General features: G+C 34.0%; 1 protein-coding gene and 1 pseudogene across 1 annotated transcript; both read right to left on the bottom strand.

The window, feature by feature from the left end:
• Positions 1 to 3358: 3358 nt before the first annotated feature.
• LOC133879190 (polygalacturonase-like) lies at positions 3359 to 8183 on the bottom strand (annotated as a pseudogene).
• Positions 8184 to 16321: 8138 nt separating this feature from the next.
• Positions 16322 to 21005, bottom strand: LOC133879191 (putative disease resistance RPP13-like protein 1). The gene is made up of 4 exons (XM_062317727.1): positions 20481 to 21005; positions 16803 to 20389; positions 16540 to 16605; positions 16322 to 16417 (listed from the first exon to the last, which is right to left on the bottom strand). Exons 1-2 carry the CDS (start codon positions 21003 to 21005, stop codon positions 16853 to 16855), a joined length of 4062 nt encoding a protein of 1353 aa, XP_062173711.1. The 3' UTR covers positions 16322 to 16417; positions 16540 to 16605; positions 16803 to 16852.
• Positions 21006 to 23288: the final 2283 nt, after the last annotated feature.

Raw genomic sequence — 23288 nt, forward strand, 5'->3', positions numbered from 1 at the left:
TGAAGTGTAGGATTACGAGTTGCTTGTTTTTGCTCTTTTTGACATACACTGCAAAGTATCCTTTTTGAAACATCTATTATAATTTGGCATTGAATATGTGCTTAGGATGCATATTAGAAGGTCCACAAATAGCCATTGTTATCCTTCTGTATTTGCTTTCAATGGAAGGTCCACAAATGGACCCTCGATTCCTAAGAAGAATGATAGCTTCTGCATACAATTTTTCGTAAACCATTTTTCACGTACTCTCTCTCCCTGGACAGCCTCTTCCCCTTCTTATTCTCTTCGTCGTCGCTGCCCTTGTTCTCGTGCAGTTGCTACAACTCCTCCGGCTTCTTCCAGTTATGAATCAACTCTCACTCTTTTGGTCTTTCTCTTTCATACTTTGAGAATCTTCACTTTTAGTAGTTGTTTCAGGGCTCTCTGTATTTGATTTCAGGCTCTAATTGGCGCATTCATCGGCTCCAGCTTCATCTTGAAGAAGAAGAATCTCAAACAGAAACTGCAACTGTCTATATTTCCTTTTTTTCAAGCTCTCTCTCTCTCTCTCTCTCTCTCTTTCATGGGATGTGGTTCATCCTTGGCTTGGCTGGATGTATTCAATCTCAGTCTTTGTTCTTTGGTGTACGTAAGCTTGTGTTGTTGAATGAAAGATATAATTTTTTTGGATGAAAAAAATAAAATAAAATTATATCATTCATTCAAAAATAATACAGGTACCCAATGAATGATATAATTGGGTACCTGGATTTTCAGTTTTGGTCTTAAAATCAATCACTTTACGGGCTGTGGTTCCTCCTTGGCTGGATGTATTCAATCTCAGGGTACCCAATAGCGGTGTAAATGTGTGCCAAATAACTTAGATTTCCGACTTATACTACGTGTTGGGCATAAATACCTAAAACAGAGCCTGGATGGTCCCAATTGTGTGCATATCAACCATCAGCCAGCTTTTGATCATCCTCTTCTCAAAAATCATACAATTCATGTGATTATCCAGGTTTTCTCCATAATTAACTTTCATTTAGTTGCTACAATGGGGTATCAAATCAAACAATTCTAGTGACGATTTGGGTTTTCTCCCTTATTAGCTTTCATTTGGTTGGTGGAATGGGGTATCAATAAATCTATTACTTCCCGTTGGATTTTAATTATGCTCTTGTCAAGCATCAAGCAGAAGCTATCATTCTTCTTAGGAATCGAGGAAAAGAATATCAACTACATGAAATTTGACTAAATCTAGTACTAATTATTAGGAGTACGGCGACAAATTCCCTTAATTTGTCAATTTTACACTCTCCCAAGAGGCTTAGACACTTTCATCAAATGTAAACTCAACTTCAATGTGAAATTGGATTTCAAAGGACCCGAGAAAGTAATTGGCTTAAGATGATATGTCCTGTTTCTAGGTACCACAAGAACAATATTTTTAGAATCATTTAGAGAGCAAATGATTTCCCTCCAAGCTTTCCTAAATGCCTACAGACAAAAAGTCAACATTAGTCGTCGACCCACAAAAATATTCAAAACCAAATTAAGGAGGAAAAAAAAAAAAAAAAAAAAGGAAAAATTAATGGGTTACGTACCAGGTTTGGTGAAGTAAATGGGGTAGGCTTTGCTGTGAGGCCAAAACTTAATTTGGGTCTCAAACTTCAGCCTGTCGCGAACGGTGCGTTTTGATGGTGGAGGGATAAAGAGGGTCCTGATGTTGACAACTCCCGCAACAGGAAGAGAGGGATAAAAACATTGCCGTGAGGAGACATATCGATGAATAAAAACAAAGAGTCGCCTGATCAAGGATCCATGTGCTTCTTTGATGTTGTTTTATAAGCATGTTTCCAAGTAGTGTTGGAATTGAAGTAGAATTATCAGTTTTAGTCTACTCTGTTTTGAAGTCCTACTTCTACTCTGTTTTCAACTATAACTTCTTTAACTATTTACCAATAAATTAATTAAATTGATTACTATTAATTTCTTTTCATGTGTTTTTTAATTTGTTGGTAAAATTATAATTTCCTTCTATTCACCCTCACAGCCAATTAACCACGTCTTGGGTCAACCCAAACACCAAAACCAACTTTGTCACCATAGCACTCAACACACCCGCCGACACAAGCAAATTTGCAGCTCAAGAATACTGATAGCGGCTCCGACGAGGTCATTGAGCATTTTTATCCTAGATATATATATATCACGCTCGTCTACTTCCAGTTCACTTTTGCCATTATTTTACTAGTTGAAATGTAGGGAGAAGAGTTTTGTCTCACATTGGCTAGATACAAAGATGTCAACTAGTTTATAAATAATCATCTTGACTTAACAATAAATTGAGTGATAGAGAAGACAGCTAGTCGTCGCCTTTGTTGCGTGCTTACACACTTTGCATGTGTGCATTAAAAGTTGATGAACTTATTTTAGAAATTAAAAGTTGACAAAAATCCGAGACCCTCGGTTTAATTAAGGTGTCTATTAAATTGGATTTGGAATAAAAATACATAATCTCATAGCTTCCTTCTATTCTCCTACATAAATCTTTTATGATATTCTCTCCATAAGGGTGTTTCTTGATACTCTAAAAAGTGTTATTATAGAGTAACATTTGAGCTTCATTGTATTGTGAGAACTATTTTGTTAAATTCCTTGGCATTTAGAAAGGGGACAAAATGATATCGTCGTTGTGATCGAGCCTTGAAATTCAATTTATTTTGCCTTCATATTTTCCCTCTTTATTCCATAATATTTTACAAACACTATAACCAGGTGTCTATTATTTTGCCTTAAATTTTTTCCACAAATTTGATTGACACAAGGATTCGATATTGTGAGCCGAATTTGAATCTACTTTCCACAAATTTGGATTCTATGGAGAGGGGCACGTTGATTATTACGATTAGATACAAGTGCAGCCATATTTATATGCCTCATTCCTTAGCAAAATGTGTAGAGAACTGTTTGTTTTTAAAGTTATATATACCTTGGTTTGTTCGAACATGCGTTGTTCAACTTTTTATGGAGGTGTTGGATTTCTAGGGTTTGGAAAATTACATTCAAAACTAGTCTAATATAAAATAGGGAATGACCTATGTGTGGGTTTTCTAGAGCTTTTACAAGTGCCATAGTTGGATTTTCCCTCTCTTTGGCCAACGGGAACTTTAATTTGTCTTTTGATTTCTCTGAAAATGTTATTTTCTCTGGTAATTAGTGCTTTGTGTTGACTCGCTCTAAACAGTTTAGACACTCTAAAATTATATTACACACTGAACGTTAATAAACAAATGGTAAAAAGCAAATCCCTTATTATTGAATATGAACATTAATATACAAATGGTAAAAGCAAGTCCCTTACTACAATGAAACTTTAATTTAAGCACCGTGGAGAGACCTTCCCATGGTTTGTCAACCTAACACTCTCAAAAGAAGCTTTGACACTTACATCTTCTTGGCGGACTAGATTGACATCTTCCAACAAAATCCCCTGAAAAGGAATGCTCTTGCTGCATTTGAAATTTATGACTTCATCTGATGCACTAATGCCTGTGATGTTTTTGTAAACAACATTGCTTACCTTCACAACTGATGTCTGTTATTAGAATAAATGATTATTAATGTGAGTCAATATGACGAGTTTTGGGGTAGTACGAGTGTTGTTAAGAGTATTATTGCTAGTTTTTACTATAAATCCCTTACAAATCGATGCGACATTTCCATAAGTAAAAGGCCTATACGTGAATTGTCATGTCAACTATTAAACATTAAATTTGCAGTATTACCTGATCCAAGCATGATCCTTTTCGATCTCAGTAGTATTGATTTACGATTATAGGATTTTTGACATTATGCATTTCAACATTTTGAAATGTGATATTTTTTGCATGCCCGGAGCCTCCCTACATATGAATAACACATAAATGTTAAGTGTCAGTTGCTATGCAATGAGTTATGGAGTGCCAAAAAATGCTTATCTGAAAACCAATTCTTACCTGCCAAGTTTTTGTTCTCACTCCATTAGTGGTTCCTGAAAGTATTGCTCTATTAACTATCACATCTGAAACATAATCAGTTGAATTGCCAGCAACTAAGCTTCCAATGCTGCAAAAAAAAAAAAAAGAGTAATAATTAAATTGCAAAACAAAAACCAACAACATAATATTCATGCATCTTGCTAGTAGAATTGCTTGAGTTGAAACATTAATTAGAGGCAAATCAAGAGAAGTTACAAACCTGATTCCATGGCATGGTCCACAGGCAATATTTGTGGCTTCAACATTTTTTGACCCAGCTACTATTGCAATACAGTCATCACCTTTTATATAAGATAAAATCTCATTACTTTATAATTTTTTTTTTACTGAGGAAAGCCAAACTTGATTTTATTTAGTAACTTTTTAAAGAAAATTGAAGGTTTTATATTAAAAAGCAACATGCATTAATTTGAACCTTAGAGTTGTGTCTTATACCTGTTCTTATAACACAGTACTGTACCTTAATGTTTTATGTTTCGTTGATATGAATTCTATCAGTGTTGGGGCTATGCCATGGTGCAGTTATCATGAGATTTGAAGCGTTGACGTTTACACATTTTTGAAACGTGAGATGCATTTGTTGTGCGTTTTTGATCCGCAGGTTAGCCACTTTCAAATTGTTGCAGGTAAGGAAAGTCACGGCCTATAAACAATTTCAAAAAAAGTGGTAAATCACCTCTTGATAAAATGAAAAATGTTGAATTTAATATGATTTATTTAAGAAATAGTTAAGAATGGCTTACAGTTGGTGCGTTTGTGCAAGGCTGCAAAAGAGACAAATAATAAAAATAGTGATTAGTTGAAGTTGTATTAAGAGAAAGAAAGATGATGAAAATGAAATGAAAGAATAGAGTCGAATTACATACAAGTGTTTTGTTGACTTTGCATGAGTTCTTCCACCATTTCCTTCCATTGCCATTGATAGTGCCCCCACCTTCAACCGTAAAATTTTGAATATTTTCGAAGAGAAGCCAATGTGGTGTATGTTTTGGATAATTTGATCTACGATGAGAAGCTTGGATTGTTCCATAGACCCAGTATCAAAGAAACACTAAAACTTGGTCAAAACATATATATATATATATATATATATATATATTCACGTCCCTAACTCCCTGTTATATATATACATGCATGCATAGAACGTAAAGTACTAACCTTCAATGTGAAATTAGATTTGCAAGGGCCTGAGAATGCAATTGGCTTAAGATGATAGGTCATATTTCTAGGTACCACAAGAACACTATCTTTAAAATCACAAGCCTCCCTCCAAGCTTTGCTAAATGACTGCAGACAAAAAGTGGGAAAAACAAAATTGAAAACAAGATTCGATCTGTAGAAAAAAAAAAAAAAAAAAAAAAAAAAAAAAAAAAAAAAGAGTAAAATAAAGGGGTACGTACCTCTGTATCATCTGCTCCATGATCACCTTTAGCGCGAAAGTCATCTACATTAACTAGCTTTGGTGAAGTAAATGGAATAGGCCTTGTTTTGAGACCAAAACTTTGGGTCCGTTATCAATAAAAATTAAGTTTTAATTTATTCGCAGCATTTTTTTTTATTATATTTTATTATTTTAGATTATATATGTTTATCTTTTAGTCTATATAGTCTCATAGTCTGTTTGCAACTCGTACTTCTACTCTGTTTTGAATGATAACTAATTTAGCTATTTACTAAATAATTAATATAAATTTTTTCAAGTGTTCCTTTGTTGGTCAAATCCACTGAGGAGCTTTTACAACTTCTAGTCTGTTTAGATCACAATTGCTTCCTTCTCAACACACCCAACGACATAGTCTCAAAGAGGCAGCTCAATTGGTTAGGGATCATACTTTACGAAGTGGAGATTATTAGTTTGAATCCTCTTTCTCCTATGGACATATAAAAATAAAAAAAATAAAAAAAAAAAAGTAGAAAAAAAAAAAAAAAAAAAAAAACACCCACCGACCCAACACACAAGCAAATTTGCAGTACAAGAAATGGCATCGTGAAGAATACTGATCGAGAACGGCTCCGACGAAAGGTGATTGAGCCTTTTTATCCTATATATATATATATATATATGGCCACGCTCCTCTACTTCCGGTTCACTTTTGCCCTGATTTTACTAGTTGGAATGTGGAGAGAGTCCAGATAGTATTAAGCTATAAAAATTAAGTTTTAATTTATTCACAGCATCAAGTTATCAATAAAAAAATTGATATTTTTATAAATCTCAACGGTGACCCAATTATGGTGGTCCGGCAATGCCCAGTTGTGGTCCAGATTGGACTCATCTTTTCAGTTGATTTTAAAAAAGGTTGAATGAAAATTGGATAAGAGTTGAAAAAAATAGCATGTCTCAGATATTATTGTTGCAACCTGGAAAGATGAGTCCAATTGTCATTCACATCTGAAGATCTCAGAAAAGCTTATGAAGTATATAAGACATGGAATTGGTAGACAGCCATGATATTGCATGATTCACGGTACCAAATAGATGTGGGATTATGATCGTTTATAATTATTTGTTCGAACTTAATAGAATTTGGACAGATGATTATAAAATACCAGTTATAGGATCTAATTGACCAAATAAAAATTGAGTTATCCGGCCAATCACTTATTTGGTCATGTGAGTCCCATAAGTAGTATCTCATAATTACTTATCCGAATCCTTTCAAATTCGACCAAATAATTATAAACAATCTTGATCTATATATATGTGCGCGCACGTACACGAGGTTTTAGTCAAGTGTCATGTAAACTTTTTGGTGCCTTTGGAATGAAAGATTATTCCACTTCCCTTTATAAAATGTGGACTATAAATTAATGTACTACCTTTTCATTTTTATTTTTTTTTTTTGTCATTAAGCGATGCACAGTTTTGTTTTTTCTTCTCCATTATGTACGTTGAACATCTCTAATTAATGTTAATCTCAAAATTTGCATATTCACATCACATATAGAAGATACCGTCATTAACATTAACAAAATTTCAAAACTAAATCATCTATGGTTTTAAAAAAGCTAAATAATCTATTATTTATGAGATTTATCATTGCCTATTAGTCTACTCTGTTTTGAACTATAACTTCTTTAACTATTTACTAATTAATTAATAACTTATTACTATTAATTTATTTTCAAGTGTTTTATAATTCGTTGGTCAACCCACCGATCAGGAGCTTTTTTACAACTTGTAGTTTGTTTAGATCACAATTGCTTCCCTTTATGATTAAGTTAACTCATCATATCATATCGTGAACAAACTCTCAAACTTTATTTAAACTCATTCTCCTTTTCCCTCCACTTTTTAGAGGTTTCTCTTGTTGTATACCTTTCGGTTATTAAGCCATTTGCTAATGGTTTTGAGCCACCAGTAATTGCTACTTGGTTCAAAAACATATGTAGGAGAAAGTTTGATGATAAAATAGAGTCTTCTTTTTGGAAAGTTGTATGTCTTATTTACTCATCAAAAAAAAGTTGTATGTCTTATTTTAGTTATTTAAATAGGTTATTACTGAACAGAATAGAATATTTCATTGAGATGAATTTGTTTTTCAAAATTTTTCCTTTTGAAATATTGTTTTATCAGTCTTATGTGAAGTGGGAAGATATTCTGGATTGGGGTGTCAATGATTAATATTAATATAGTTTTTTTTTAAAAAAAAAAATGACTATTATTCTCACGTAAACTTTATAAAATTACAAATTATTCTTAAATTATAGTTAAATTTTTATTTTTAAATAAGAGTATTTTAATAATTTCAACCTCTTATGTTAAAATTTAACATAAAATCTTAACTGATAAATGAGATTTAAAGTTTTTTAAAGTTTGATACACTAATTGAAAGTTTTTGAAATTTCTTAAGAATTAGAAATCACCCCTACTAGAGCTGGCATGAGAGGGTGCAAGACGTTCAAATTCAGTTCAAAATGAAATTGCCATAAATATTTTCTTTATTAAGAAATCAAAATTTCAATAAAAGTGAAAAGCCATACTCAGATAGATAAGGAGTATGCATGGAAAACAGGTAAGTAAGGAAATATATATATATATATATATATATATATGAAAACTAAAGGCATGTTTGGGTAACAATTGTATTTTTATTAGGGAAATTACACTTTACTCCCCTGAAGCATCTTTGCCTTGGCATTTTGGCGCTCACTTGTCATCTACTATTTTTTGTACATTGGGTGCCAAAATGCCCAGGCATGGATACTTCAGGAGGATAAAGTGTAATTTTTCATTTTTAATATATTTTATTATTTTTCAAAAACATGTTTTGGCTTTTTTTTTTTTAATTAAAAATCTTCTTAAGTTTTATTCAACTTTTTCTAATTTTGTCTTAGGCTTTCTAAACCATCAAAACATAATTTAAAAAACAAATTTCTTCGGTATTTACAATTTTGAATATAATAAAGAATAGTAAAATATAATACAAAAAAATCGCACACCCAAATAAACCCTAAGCTTCTAGGATCTACAAACACAGCTATCCAAGTTGCCAACGAAAGAAAAGAGAACAAAGTAGAACAAATAAAGACAATAGGACTTACGTCTACAAAATAAAGTCAAATGGCTACATTTTGCTGTTATTCATTGATATTTTCACAATACATGAGATTAATATTTATAGGAGAATTAGATTAGATAAGTATGATAATCAAATGAATGTGATTTGATTACCATCAAGTCTGATTACAATCAAATCAATTAGACTTGATTAATATCAAATCTGATTATAAAAGATTACTATCAATTATAATAAATATCTGAAATCAAATCTCCTAATCATATATATATATATATATATATATATAAAAGCCGAATTCTAACTTTGAGTTGGCCTAGAATTGTGAAACGTGGCATGAACACATCATTTTTAAACATTGAACCGGTCTTTTAAGTAAAAAACTTGTAAATTTTAAAGGTTGAACTGGTTTTGTCATGATTTTAATAAATTTATTCTGCTTAAATGAAAACATCATGGGTATAAATCTTCATGAAACCAAAATAAAGACTTTTTCGCATTATAGCATTGAGTGGTGAGAATTTTTTTTAAAATCATATATATATATATATAAAGGCCGAATTCTAACTTAGAGTTGGCCTAGAATTGTGACACGTGGCGTGAACTCATCATTTTTAAACATTGAACCGGTCTTTTAAGCAAAAAACCAGTAAATATTAAAGGTTGAACCGGTTTTGTCATGATTTTAATAAATTTATTGTGCTTGAATAAAAACATCATGGGTATGAATCTTCATAAGACCAAAATAAAGATTTTTACGCGTTATAGCATTAAGTGTCATTATATCATTAAATGATGAAATTTTTAAAAAAAATCTAAAATTAAAAAGTTTTCCTTATCATCATATATATATATATATAAACTGAGTTCTGCTTTAGTGGTTTATAGTATTGTTACACGCGACATGAACCGGTGATTTTAAAAACTGAACCGTACGTGCATTGACATTTAGTTAACCTGTGCGTTTTACTTGAAATTTAAGCATTTCAATGAAAACAAAACGCTGACTTTAAACGGTCATTTAGGGACTGAACTGGTGTTTAACGTGCATGTGTGTTTTGATAACAAAAAAAAAAAAAAAAAACAAAACAAAACAAAACAAAACAAAAACAAAACAAAAAAAACAAAACAAAACTGCAAAACGTTTTCTTCCCCACCGTCTCTCCCTTCTCTCTCTAACTCTCACCGGACGTGAACGCTAGATGTTTGATGAAATAACTAAATATATTTTAAGAGAGATTACTTCAATCTTAATATGGGTCATTTATTCTCTTTCAATTTTCATTTTTTTTTCCCAAACCTTTTTATACTTGAACTCTTTGTGTGTGATGCAAGGTTTTTATCAATTCAGGAAGACTTTTTTGTGGCCTTCGACTTTATCTTTCTAAATGTGATTTAAATGCAGGGGGTGCAAGATGCAAAGAAGGCAAAGTTATATTCAAGGATTGGAAAGAAAGTCGTTTCTGCGTAAGTTACTCCATTTTTAGTTAACTGTTTCTTGAATTCACAGTTGAAAGTAAATTAGAAAAAGGTATAGAACATTGCTAGCTCCTACCAATTACCTACTAGTAGAAGTTTCTTTACAGTGGGTTCTGCTTGGTAGTATTCTCTGTTTTTTAGAGATATTAGCGTGGAACTGCCATGAAGTTTTTTTGCTGCCCTATTTTGGTTAGGTTTTTCCATGACCGTTGTCTTTACTTTTTTGATGTACATTGAGTTATTTATTTAGTTTTCTTTTGGGTCATACCTATAATATTAAGTCAGTGCTATAGACTACTGTGGGACTAAGATGCCCATATTTTCCACTGATCCAGTGTAAAGAAATGGGGTCCAAATCCAATATCAAATACGGCTTTGGCTGCTGTACTAGAGAAAGCCAAAGAGCTTTATGTGCCAAAGGAAATTCTTGACCGCAATATTAAGAAAGGTTCTGAGAAGGGATAAGATGCGTACATTTAGAAAATCTATGAGGTTGGTATATAATTATCTATCAATTTTATCTCAAGGATGCTATGATGTTCAAATTGTTTAGAGTTAATTAGTTAGTCAAGGATTGACACGTCAATTATTTTACTTGATATTGATACATCTGGATGACTTTATTTGGGTCTTGAAAAAGCTACTTTATTATTTCCAGGTTTTTCTTGATTTTTCTATTTTCCAAAAAAGTTTCTTGATATGTTTGTTTGTTTTCTATTTTCCTTGGATGAATTCTGAATCAGAGCGACAATAAAATTTGGATAGTGAATATGATAGTAGTATGTTCAACTTGGTACAGGTATGTATTGATCGAGGGATAATTATACTTTAACATGAGAATAAGTGTCATAACCCTCATGTGTCTGCTATTAGTTAGTTTCTGGCTTTACTGATGCGGATTTGTGTGTTAAAAAATTGATGATGGCGGGATTCAGGGCTTTGAAAATGAAGTGGCCGACAAGGGCTTTTATTATTGCTTTGGCTTTATTCCACTGGTATACATGGATTGTATTTACTCTTTACAAAATTGCGGTTAGGATTTTGATTGTTCCTAATTCTTTATGGTGTTTGTAATGAAAAAACTTCTTCATAAAAAATGTGATATGGGCCAGTGAATGATTTGTTGGATAGTTGCGTTTGAGGGTTGCTGATTTTCTGAGTTTGCCCGGGATAAATTTACTAAAAATATTTCTCCAGTGTCTACATTTTTTTGGTTAGTTCTTACAAAAAAAAAAAAAAAAATAGATTGGCGATTTGTAGTAGATCAAGAGAACCAAGTAAATCTAAGATTGCTATCATTTGTTTGAAACCACTTTATGTTGTTTGATTTCAAATATGTCAGAAATTAAGTAAATGAATGTGTATAATGTGCTGTGAGAACTTTTTGGTTTCTACATTATGAATTGGCGTTGTTTAAATATTGATGTGAGAGATATACTTCGTATTGCCTAAGTGGTTTAAAATTGTGTATACTGCTTTAGACTGTAGTTTCTTTTCCTACAAAGAATATTTTCTCAGGTTAATGATTGTGTATTGCTAGGTTTGTTGTGAGATATTAATTTTTTTTGTAAATTTTGATGTTTTTTCATTTGGTTTCTTTGTATGATTTTTAATACGCTTGGGCATTCTATCTGTTTGATGAAATATGATTTCCAGGTCTAGGGGGGGATCTCCTATAATGGCTATAAGTTCAATGAGTTTGTTTCTAAAAGACATTAGCTATTTAGCTTATATAAGCCAATATGACTTGCATATTTTTTTTTTTAAATGGCTGTGAGAGAAACACTTCACTTCTCAGCATGGTGTCAGGGCATTGGAGGAAGAGCAGGTAGGCTTTGTTTTGCATCTTATGGCCACAATCACGCTCTTATGAAATTAGGTTGATCTTATATATATGAATTTTTTCACTCACCATGCAAATCCGTGGTTTCATGCAATAGAATGAGTTCATTGCAACAATTTGTTTCATACCGATTCAGTGCATAGTAATGCTAGAAATCATAATTTTAGTGCTCTTACTGATGTATTTTTGGCAATTCTACATCTTCATGGGTATAGTTCCACCATTTTGTTGATAATTAATTGTTCATTTAGTTGCAATTCATTGATGTTGGAACCATAAAAAAATACCTTGACATATTAAATTACTTCACATATTTATGATTAATGTTGCTAAACGTTAAATTTGTGTAAGTCATATTGTAGTATGTAGATACATAGCATTCATTGTAGATAGCCCTTGAAGTTCAAGAGTTGTTTATATCCCTATCTTTTAACCATTCATTTTTATTTTTTATTTTAATTAGTCTATTGTATTTGTATACATTTATGCTTTTGTTCATAATTTTCTTTGGCTCAAACCTCTACTTTGAACTACCCCAGTTTGGTGGAATTTTTATGGGCATGTGTAGTCCTGGGTTTAAGTTCTGGCATCTCTCTCACGCCCATTCATATTTTCTAATGTAATTTTACTTGTGACAAAATAAACTGTTAAATTTGAAATTTGGTGCTTTAGAAGTTGGTGATTGTGTTTCTGCAAGCACATTGCGCTTGAAGCTTTTAGATTTGTCAGCATATGATGTTAGGATAATTCATTCATTGATCAGAATCCTTACCTTATTCCGAGATTTCTACTTATTGATATGTTGTACATTGCTACTTTTGGTTTCACTTGCTATTGGTTGGACCGATGGAGGGTAGCCTTGCAAAGAGCTCTATTCAAAAAGTTTCAAGCTATCAATTATGGATTTAGGTTCTTCTTCAACTTCCATAAGTGAAGAAAGTGATTCACATTGTATAGCTGTAATTTATCTCTTTTGATATGAATTTGGCGAAGCTGGGCAATTGGCTTGCTATCTTTCTTTCCTAATTTTTTTTTTTAATTTTTAATTTTAGTTTTTACTATTCTTTCTCAAGACATGTTTTTCAATATTTTTTGGAAATTAAATTATAATAAAAAAACAAACTGCACATATTGCGAGTTATATGCTAGTATATTCTAACAGCCAACGACCTTTTGCAGTTCTCAAAACTTTGAGTAATTCTAAATGTACATTAACTGTCCATAAAGTGTCTGTCAAAAAATGAGGTGGCTTTTAAAATCACCATTGAACGTGTGATTGATCAAATAATAATTTAGTTCAAATTGTGATTTTAAAAGCCACGCTATTTTTTTATACACTTGATGGACAGTTAATGTACATTTAGAATTAATCCAAAACTTTTATCATTTTTTTCCCTCCAAATGCATCACGGGAGGAATTTCCTCGCCATAAATCTTATTGTGAGGCTTATTGTAACATTCTATTAGGTAGAAGTTAGATGGTTAGAAGATTATCACACGTCGTGAATCTATTAGTAGTAGACGGCTGTAAAGTAGTTAGTAGTTTTGTTAGTTGTATTCTGGATTTATATTAAAGAAAGGGAAAGGACTGACGATAGGCATTCTATTTGTAATTGGTTCTTTGGAACTCTGGAGGCTCTTGGCACCTCGAATGCTAAGGTTATGGAAACTATCCATGTCGAATTGGCTCTTTCAATAAAAGTACATTCTTTCATCTTCAATTCTTCTTCTTTCCATTTTCTTTCATTGATTTTCCATAACAGTTGAAGGCAACTGTTACACTTATGGGTAGTTGCTGGCGTCTACCTCATTTGAAAAGAAAAGAACTCGTGCTTTGTGTTGACTCTGGGTTTGTGTTTCTTTGCTGTCTCCCAACAAGACTTCTATTGTTTGCCTTCATTTTCAATTCATAAACACTAAAAATTTTGTTTCTCATTATGATGAAAGCTAACAGATCATTAGTTAATGTGAATTTTTTTAATTGTAGGCCAATTTCACCTGATTCACTTCAAAGCATGTTAGGCTCAATTTGAAGCAGAATCCATATTATTTTCTAATACTCTCATACCCATACTTCATCCATTTGCTCTTATCCATTTAAATATCTCCAAAAGTATTTGCAAACAGATAAGCAAGTTCTTTTTATTTCAACAATATAATCAAAAAGTTCAGGGTCCTATTTTTTTGAAGCAAAGATGGGTAAGGCCTTTGTTTATTGTGATGTGCAGAACTTTTACACTGAAACATTATAAAACCATTGACACAAAACAATTCACCAATAAAATGTTTACAGTATTCCTTTGTCCATGAATGCATCTTTTGGTTGGCTACTCAGAAAACAATACAACAAAGAGGAAAAAACAAATAAAGAGTAGAAAAACAAAACAAAATTGGCAACTAATATTGCAAAATTAAGTTGTACATCTCTGATATACAGGATTACACAGTTTGTCCATTTTAAGAAAGACATTAAACAACACATTAGCAAGAGAAAAACAAACAACACTTCCACATGGGTTTGAATGTTGTAACAATTTGTACCAGCCTTTTGAACCATCTGCAATCATCAAAGATGGAGAAATATTCATCAGAGATGTACCTACAGAGCAAGAGTTCCTCTCGAACTACTGTGTTAACTAGAATCAACAGTAAAGAATAATTATTTTCTTGATAAGTTTAAAGAGAATTTAATAATTTGGATCCACAACTTCCTTAGCAATTATAAAAATTGAATGAGCAGTAGAACATATCTCTTTATATTCATAATACCAATCAGTTCTGTCGTGGGGATACTGCATTAGGATAAAAATCCCTTCTGCTACTTCTCCTAGTTGATTTGGTTCAAAAAATGTAACCAAATTAATATGGTTGTTTCGTTGCAATAATATCAATTACCACTTTTTACCAATGAATAAACCAGAAAATAGAGGAAGAACATTACCGGCAATAAACTCTCTAAGATCAACATTTTAATCATTGAAAACTCAGCTTCCATCTACAAGGGGTGATGTCGAGTTATTGCACAAAATGAACATATGCTCTGGGTTTGGTGTTTTGGCTGGGAATGTTGAACTTATAGATTTCTTCTCTTTTGTGAAGCCAACAATCGCACTTCCTTCTCAATTTGATACTGCAAATGAATGAACATTATCAATCCTGTAACTAAATATGATAAGTTGTCCATAGTATGGCTGCAGTCACAATATGTGTACTAACATTGTCAAAGGATCAAAATCCAGTTACGTAACTTTTCTCAAAGGGTCCCAATTATTCACCAAATCTATAATGAAATGCAATATGTCAATTAGTAATTAAAAACTCAATATTCAAATGCATTTCTTTGTTTCGAGTGCACATGTGAGTGTTGAGTCCGACATTAAAGAAAAATAAACAAAGTGAGTAGTTAATATACATGAGTGGACTCAAACCCATTAGCTAAAGCTTTTGCGTTGGAGTGGTGCACAAACAAACATACATAAGTGGACTCCTTAGGCGATTCTCCCGACACTCTTTCTCTACATGGTCTGTTGAGCATTTTAACAAACACCTATGATTGTGTTATGCAAACCCCACAAGAATAGCAACTTTCAACAAACAAAATAGAATAGCAAGAAGAAAAAAGAGCAACAGGATCTCTCCAACACCAACATTTTGTCAAAAAGAAAAAAGAGTGAGATAATCAAATGTTGTTGGGAAGGAGAGGCAGTCCGTGATTCTCCTATTATGGGTCATAGATGGACCTCCCATCAATAAGTAAAAGCAAGTGACATGGCAATAAACTTACCTTTGAATATATTTCTTGACACTTGTCTTGCATCTGCAAAAAATTGAGATTCAATGGTTCTCCTTTACTGGGTCATAATATGAACCTCCCATCAATCTGAATATGCCTAGAACAGAATATAATAAATTTTTATCATGGATAATAATCAAATATTTTGAACACTATTAAAACTCATAACAGATTATCTTTTTTCTTTTTTTAAGTAAAGATGAGTAAGCCCTTTGTTAATTGTATTGTGCAGTAGTTTTATGCAGAGAAACATTGTAAAACCAGTCACAAAAAACATTTCACCAAAAAACACTGTCCATTAATGCATCCTTTGGTTACTGAGAAAACAATAAAAAGAGGAGAAAAAAAAATAAAAAAATTGGCTACCAATATTGCAAAATAAAGTTGCTCCTCTCTAATATACAGGACTACATACACAAATTGTCCATTTTAGAAAAGACAATAAACAACACATTAGCAGCTTTTTGAGCCATCTGCAAGCATCAAAGATGGAGAAATATTCATTAGAGATGTACCTATAAGGCAAAACTTAGCAATCGGACTACTATCTTAACTAGAATCACCAATAAAGAAGAATTATTTTTCTCGATCAATTAAAATAGAATTGAATAATTTCTATATCTATTTGGATGCAAAACTTTCTTAGACCCTATAAAAATTGAATGAGCAGTAAGACATACCTCTTTAGTCGTTATGTTCATAATCCAGATCAGTTTCTTCATTGGAATACGGCATTGGATAATCCCTTCCACTTCTACTCCTAGAAAATTAAATGAATGAACATTAAAAATCCAATATTGAATATGATAAATGGTCTATAGTATGGTTGCGGAAACAACATGGATGCCTACATTATCAAAGGATCAAAATCCAGTTACGTACCTATTTTTGGAGGAGGCCTCCTCTCTCGACGTGGTCACTTGGGCATTTTAACAAACACGTATGCTCCTGTCATGAAAACACAACAAGAATAGCAACCTTCAGCAAACCCAACGCCAACATTTTTACCCCAAAATAAGAATAAAAACCTATAATCAAGCGTTGTTGAGAAGAAGAGAGGCAGGCAGTACGTGATTCTCCAATAAGGGGTGATAGATGAACCTCACATCAATATGCAAAAAGAAATGATGTGACAATAAACTGACCTTTGGATTTGATTCTTGAAACTTGACTTGCATCAAACAAAAACTCGGATTCACTGATTCTCCTCTTCTGGTTCATTGATGTGCCTATCATCAATCTCAACGCAAGGGATGTGGGCTATCTTGAACCACTCTGGTCCTCGGTCTTTCTTGCACCGTTCTTTCAGCAGAGGACAATTCTTGATAAGAAGATACAGGAGTGAGGGAGAGAAGCCATCCTTTGGAAATGACGTAAGCTTTTCACAATTACTGATAAACAAATATTCAAGAGAGGCAAGGTCTTGAAAGCCTTTGGAAGATAAGCATTTCAAATTCGGGAAGTCACCGATGCAGAGGCCGGTTAGAGAGGCAGGTAGCATAATCTCTGGGAAGGACACCAGATGCGAAGAGCCACCGGAAATAATAAGTGATTTAAGAGAGGTAAGCTTGTACAATCCCCATTCAAAAAAGGCCTCATTAGACGACACCATATCACCGATCTCAAGTGATGTTAGGTTGGTGGGAAAACCTACTTCCGAAACGGATACACTAATGCTTGGACATTTTCCAATCCGCAAATCTTGAAGAGAGGTGAGGTTTAGTATGCAGTTGGGCAGGACCTGCATTTTCTCACAATTCAAAATCACAAGCAATCTCAGGTTGGCAGGGAACAACCCATTGTCAAGGAACGAAACAAGAGTTTGACAATGGTAAATAAAAATCTTATCTAGATGGCTGAGGCTGTGTATGCCCACCGGTAAGGATTTAAGGTTCTCACAATCACTAATATAAATGACTTCAAGAGACGAGTTGTGATGGAAGCTCTTCGCTATCGACTCCAGCTTCTCACATTCCTCGATTCTGAGTTCTTTAAGTGTTGGAGGTAATTCTTCGGTTGACATTAAGGATATGAGCGATGCACAATAAGTAATATGCAAAGACTCAAGAAGAGGTGTGTTGCTACGACAACTGTTGGCATCATCTCCATCCACCAAATTCAGCATATTACAATGACCTATAAATAGTCGCTTTAGAGTTGGAGGTAGTTGGCTTATTGCAAAGTACGTCAGTGAAGTACAGCCCCAAATACGAATACCCTCAACATGCATCATTGGCTTGGGTAAAGATTTCAGGACTTCGCAATTTCTTATCTCGATTTCTCTGAGTTTAGATGGCAAACTTAGTTGTAGCTGCTCTTCCACTTCTTTTGCCACCAAAGAAATTAGTTTGGAACAATCAGAAATCTTCAGAAGACGAAGACATGGTAGATTTTGTAGCAATCCCACATCATTTGACCACAAAGGCGCAAGCTCCTCACAAGTTTCAATCGTCAAATCTTCCACGTTTGTCAAATCTTTAATCATTAACCCTTCTATTCGACACGTGAATTCTGAAACTGTTGAAAGAGACTTGAAGCGTAGTGAGCCAAATTCAACCTTACCACTATTTATTACCCCTTTCGATCCCTCAATTTCTAGGTTGCAGTTCTCTGGAAAGCTGGAAATTGAAATCGCCAATTGTTTACATTCATTTATCACAATATTTTCTAATAAAGGAAGGTTTGGTAACTTACCCACCAGCTTGGGACACCTTTCAATAGAAAGCTTACGTAGTTTTGGGATTTCTTCACAAGGAATCCAGTTCTCCCACTCTTGCATATTCTCAAAATGCAAAGTCTCCAATGATCTAAAAGGTTGTAAGCAACCATCCCCACAAAAATCACGTCCAATATTTGTCACACTGGCCATGCCTTTGATTAAAAGGTGTTTGAGTGACGGTAATTGGCCCACTGATGGCAATAACGTGCACTTTGCAAAACTTTCAATCTCCAAGCGCACCATATTAGAAAATGAGGGAACTTTTAGCCAGGTTGGAAATTCTGCACAACCATAGTGTCTGACAGTGAGCTCTTTTAAACCCTTATGAGGCTGTAGCTTGTTAAGTACCTCAAATTCACTTATTCTATCTTGTGACTCATCCAAGTTGCAACTCCATTCCAATGACAACCCATAGAGATTGTGCTTTTCAAATAACTTAGCATCCCTCGCATCCTCATGATTAATCACATTTTCCAATCTTGAAATGCAAAGTGTCTCTCGAAGATGCAACAAAGGCCCTAACTCCTTTATTACCCCAAAACAACTACCTTTTCCCACAACTATATTAGACAATGATTGGAGACAAGTTAATTTACCCATTTGCGGAGGCATTCCTTCCAATGCATTTGCTCCTCGAATGTTGAGATGTCGCAAATTGACTAGGTTACCAAATGTTGAAGGCAATTTCTTTAGACGAAAACAGTTCTCCAATATCATTGTCTGTAAATTGTAGAGAGTGGCTACTGAATCAGGCAAGTTTCTGATTTTAGTGCGAGAAAGGTTGAGGAACCGTAGATGCTTCAAATCACCGATTGATTCTGGTAGCTCACATATTTGGTATCCACTCAAAGAGAGCGCCCTTAAGCGTCGTAATTTTGGAATCAATTTAAGAGGAACATTACTAGTCAAGTTACAGTCACCTGGATATGGAAGCATAAGAGGCAGGAATGTACGTAAACATGTGAGATCATTAAAAACCTCAAACTTTTGAATGACATCATAAATACCACCTAGGTAAGACGAATATCGAGCTTTTGTAGAAGGTTTCCTTCCATTATTATTCCAAACTCTATCCTCCATTTTACAGCATATATCTCCGGCAACCCGTTGAGCTAAATCGTTGATGAGGTCATGCATTAGATATTGCGATTCATCCTTGAATGACTGTTGGAAAAATGACCTCGACAGCAGATTGTGAAAATACTCGCTACCCAAATCTTCCATTTGTTTTTTCCCTTCTTGTGGTTGAAGTAAACCTTCTGCCATCCATAATAGAACCAAATGCTTCTTCTTAAATAAGTAGTCCTTGGGGAGAACTGAACAATACGCAAAACACCTCTTTAAATGTGAAGGGAGATGATGATAACTCAACATAAGAGCTGGAGCAATTTCACTTTCCACTTGTGGTAAATCCCATATCTTGTTCTTCAATACATCTTCCCATTCATCATGATCCATTTTACTGCGCAAGACGCCTCCGAGTACTTTTGCTTCCAAAGGGGAGCCTTTACACCTTTTAACTATTTCCTCACCAATATCTTTGAGGTTTAGATGTGCACGGAAGTCCCTTGTCCCCAATGCATGATGTGCCAATATAGACAAACAAACATCATTCGACAACTCTTTCAGAGAGAAAGGAGCTGGAATGGTACCCGTATTAGATGAAACTCCCTTGTTGCGAGTTGTGATGATAATTGTACTTCTCGGAGCCCCTGCTTCGAAAGGAGCACGTAGGATACTCCAATCATGATAGTTCTCATTCCAAAGATCATCTAGAACGACAAAAAACTTCTTCCCTTTCAGGTTTTCCTTTAGTTTTGTTTGCAGCCAATCTAGATCCTTACCCTCACAGTTTTCGGAGGTGAAAGACTGTAAAATTGTTTTTGTCACCCTAACAGCATCAAAATCTTCAGAAACACAAGCCCATGCCTCTACATCAAAAAAGGTCTTAACTTTTTCATCGTTGTACACAAGCTGGGAAAGAGTTGTCTTTCCTATACCCCCCCATACCAATTATAGGAATCACAGAGAGTTGATCATCCCCACCTTTTTCACCCAGCACTAATTCAAGTAGAGCCTCTTTATCTTTTTCCCTGCCATAAACATGAGCTTCGGTCACTACAGAAGTTGGCGCCAGTATCTGCCTTGTTCTGTTTGACCTTCTCCTATCAACATTTTCACTCAACTTCAGATCATCTTTTTGCTTCACCATCTCATTGAATCGAGCAGTGATTTCCTCCATCTCTGACCCCAGCCTCATGTTGATCTTAATAGCATGACTTGGAGTGAAACCAGTACAGCAAGCAGGGATGAAGTTCCATACCTTACTTGTGCCGGCATGATTTCCTCCGGTCAGCTTCTGTCGCAAAGCTTCCGTGGCAAACTCGTCGAGTATGTCATCCGCATCGTAAGCCAAGTCTCTGAGATCATCCAGCCACCTTTTCACTGCGACGCCATTCTCTTGCTTCTCCTCCGCATCATCAAGCACTGCCTCAATTCTTGGCAGCATTTTGCTCCACTTTTTGAGCTTCTTTTCAAGTCCTTCTTGGCGAGCAAAGTTGAGCAGCTCACGAGATGCCAGACGATCAAACAGGACTCCGAGGAACGCAGAAAGGAGGGCCTCTGCCATTGTTTTCTTGATGAATCAGGAAACACGATGCAAGGGTTAAGGTGCGTAGCCAAACACTGAAAGCAGAAAGTAATGGGTGTCTTCTGTGTGAAAGCTTAAGGAGTAGTCTCAAAACTTCTTACTGCAATAATTTCTAATTGCTTTGATGAACATTGGCTTCGTTCCCATGTGCATGTTTTTATTTTTTATTTTTATTTTTGTCTTCTTACGGCAATAATTTCTAATTGCTCTGATTCTTTGAAGAACATGGGGCTGTTTGTGGGGCCTTGCTGGGGTAGTGGCTTCTTTCCCATGCACATGCTTTATTTTTATTTCCAAGCTAGTGGACACAACTATTGCAGTGATGGACGAGGTCACGAGGTGAAAAAAAAAAACGGAATGTGGCCAATCGTGCGGTGACAGAATTTTTCTTGGAATTTCCTTAAATATATAATATATATTATATTGGTACATAATTTTTTTTTAATAGTGTTAAATTTTTTAAAATAAAATTTTATTAAAAAGTTCATATTTTTTTAATATTAAATAACAATACAGTAATTTTATAAATTAAATTGCAAAAGCTATTTTTTAGCATAAAATGTTCGTTCTTTCCTAAATCTAATAGAGGTTTATGTCACGTAGAGGTATCATTTTGTTGTCTAGGTAGAATTTGCAGCAGTTATAGTTTATAATGGTCTGAGTTTGACTTTGCTTGGATGAACGAAACTCTACTCTTATGCCTATGACTTGGTTTACTAATGTATCTTTGTAACTCTGGACATTTGATGGTTTGGTCTTTTATAAGGAACTTTGAATAAAAAATAAAAAAAAAATTAAATTGAATGAAAACAAAATGGAAAATTGGTCACATTCCTCCATGCCAATAACTTTTTATTTTTGGAGAAATGATATGTGTGTGTGTGTGTCATTTCTCCCTTCCTTTATAAATATCCAATTATTGTTTGGTGTAAAAGTAAAAGATAGCATGGACTCCGTTTATGCTGTGATACTTCCAATCTAGGTCCTTTGCGAGAGAGACTGTTGGTGGTATTCTTCCCCACCGAAAAAATAAATAAATAACAAAAGCAAAAGAGGGCTAGCATCCACTAGGATATTGCTCTGATGTTTCCAATCCCCTTTAATTTCTTTGAATTATTGCGAGAGAGACTCTCGAGTGTCGGCTCTTTTTCCCCACCGACAAAATAACAAGACTTATGCGTCCACTTGCACAATTAGCGATAGAGGATTTGATGGTGGAAAGTGATTGATTGATGCTTCTCTCTCCTTTTCAAAACAACGTCCATGATGAAATTACCTATCCCTATCCTTTTTGTTTGAGTTCCTTTTTCTTTTTCTTTTTTTCTTTTCTTTTCTTTTTCTTTAAATTAAGGTTTTAACAAATAGTTGTTTGAGTTTTGAAAAGTAATTAGCTGCTTATTCGAATAAACAATTAGTCTGTACTGTTAAAAAAGATACAAAATTCATTAATATATCACGTTAAAAAGACTTAGATGACCGACTCAAATGACAAATAAATTCTTGAGATAAATAAAAAAAAAAAAAAGAAGAAATTAGTTCTTATTGTTAAAAAAATTGACAAAATTCATAAATTTTGTCACATTTATCTCCGTGATGTGCTGTTCAGCTTCTCTCTGGCAGCTGCCATTATTTATTGGTTTTGTTTTTGCTTTGAATAAGAGTGTTCTTCTCTTTAGTAAGGATGAAGATTAGTCAGGTGTGAGGGGTTATATCTCACGGCCTAAATAGTTCGGTGTGAAGGATTATCTCTTAGGACCGATTTAAATAAATTGTTAAAATATTTGACCACCATTAACTTACATCCAGGGGCGGAGCGAGGGGGGTCGAGAGTGGTCATATCACTATGCCCTCCCCCCCTCCCTCACCTCCCAATTTTATTTTATTTTTTTTTACTTTTAATAAAAAATCATCTAAATACTTTGGTTGCCCACCTTCAACTACTCGTAGAGGCAAATTGCCCTTGCCCACTAATTAGTCATCAGACATGATCGGCAAACAATTCAGATTTCAGGCAGCAACATCTTGATTTTTTTTTTTTTTTTTCAAATCAGTTTTAGGCTTTTAGGTTAGATGAAAGGTAGAACACGACCTTTTAATGTTTCTTCAAAACGCTCCGTTTCATTTTTATTGTTAGTTGATGAAAACGCTCGTTTTTACGTTACTAGCAAACGCTGCGTTTTAAAAAGCCTACCAAGTTTGTTTTTGTTTTTTTTTCTTTGCGCTGAAACCCATTCTGGGTCGTAATAGCCTACGCACCTCAAG

The sequence above is a fragment of the Alnus glutinosa genome, chromosome 10, assembly GCF_958979055.1.
Source record: "Alnus glutinosa chromosome 10, dhAlnGlut1.1, whole genome shotgun sequence".
NCBI classification, from domain to species: domain Eukaryota; kingdom Viridiplantae; phylum Streptophyta; class Magnoliopsida; order Fagales; family Betulaceae; genus Alnus; species Alnus glutinosa.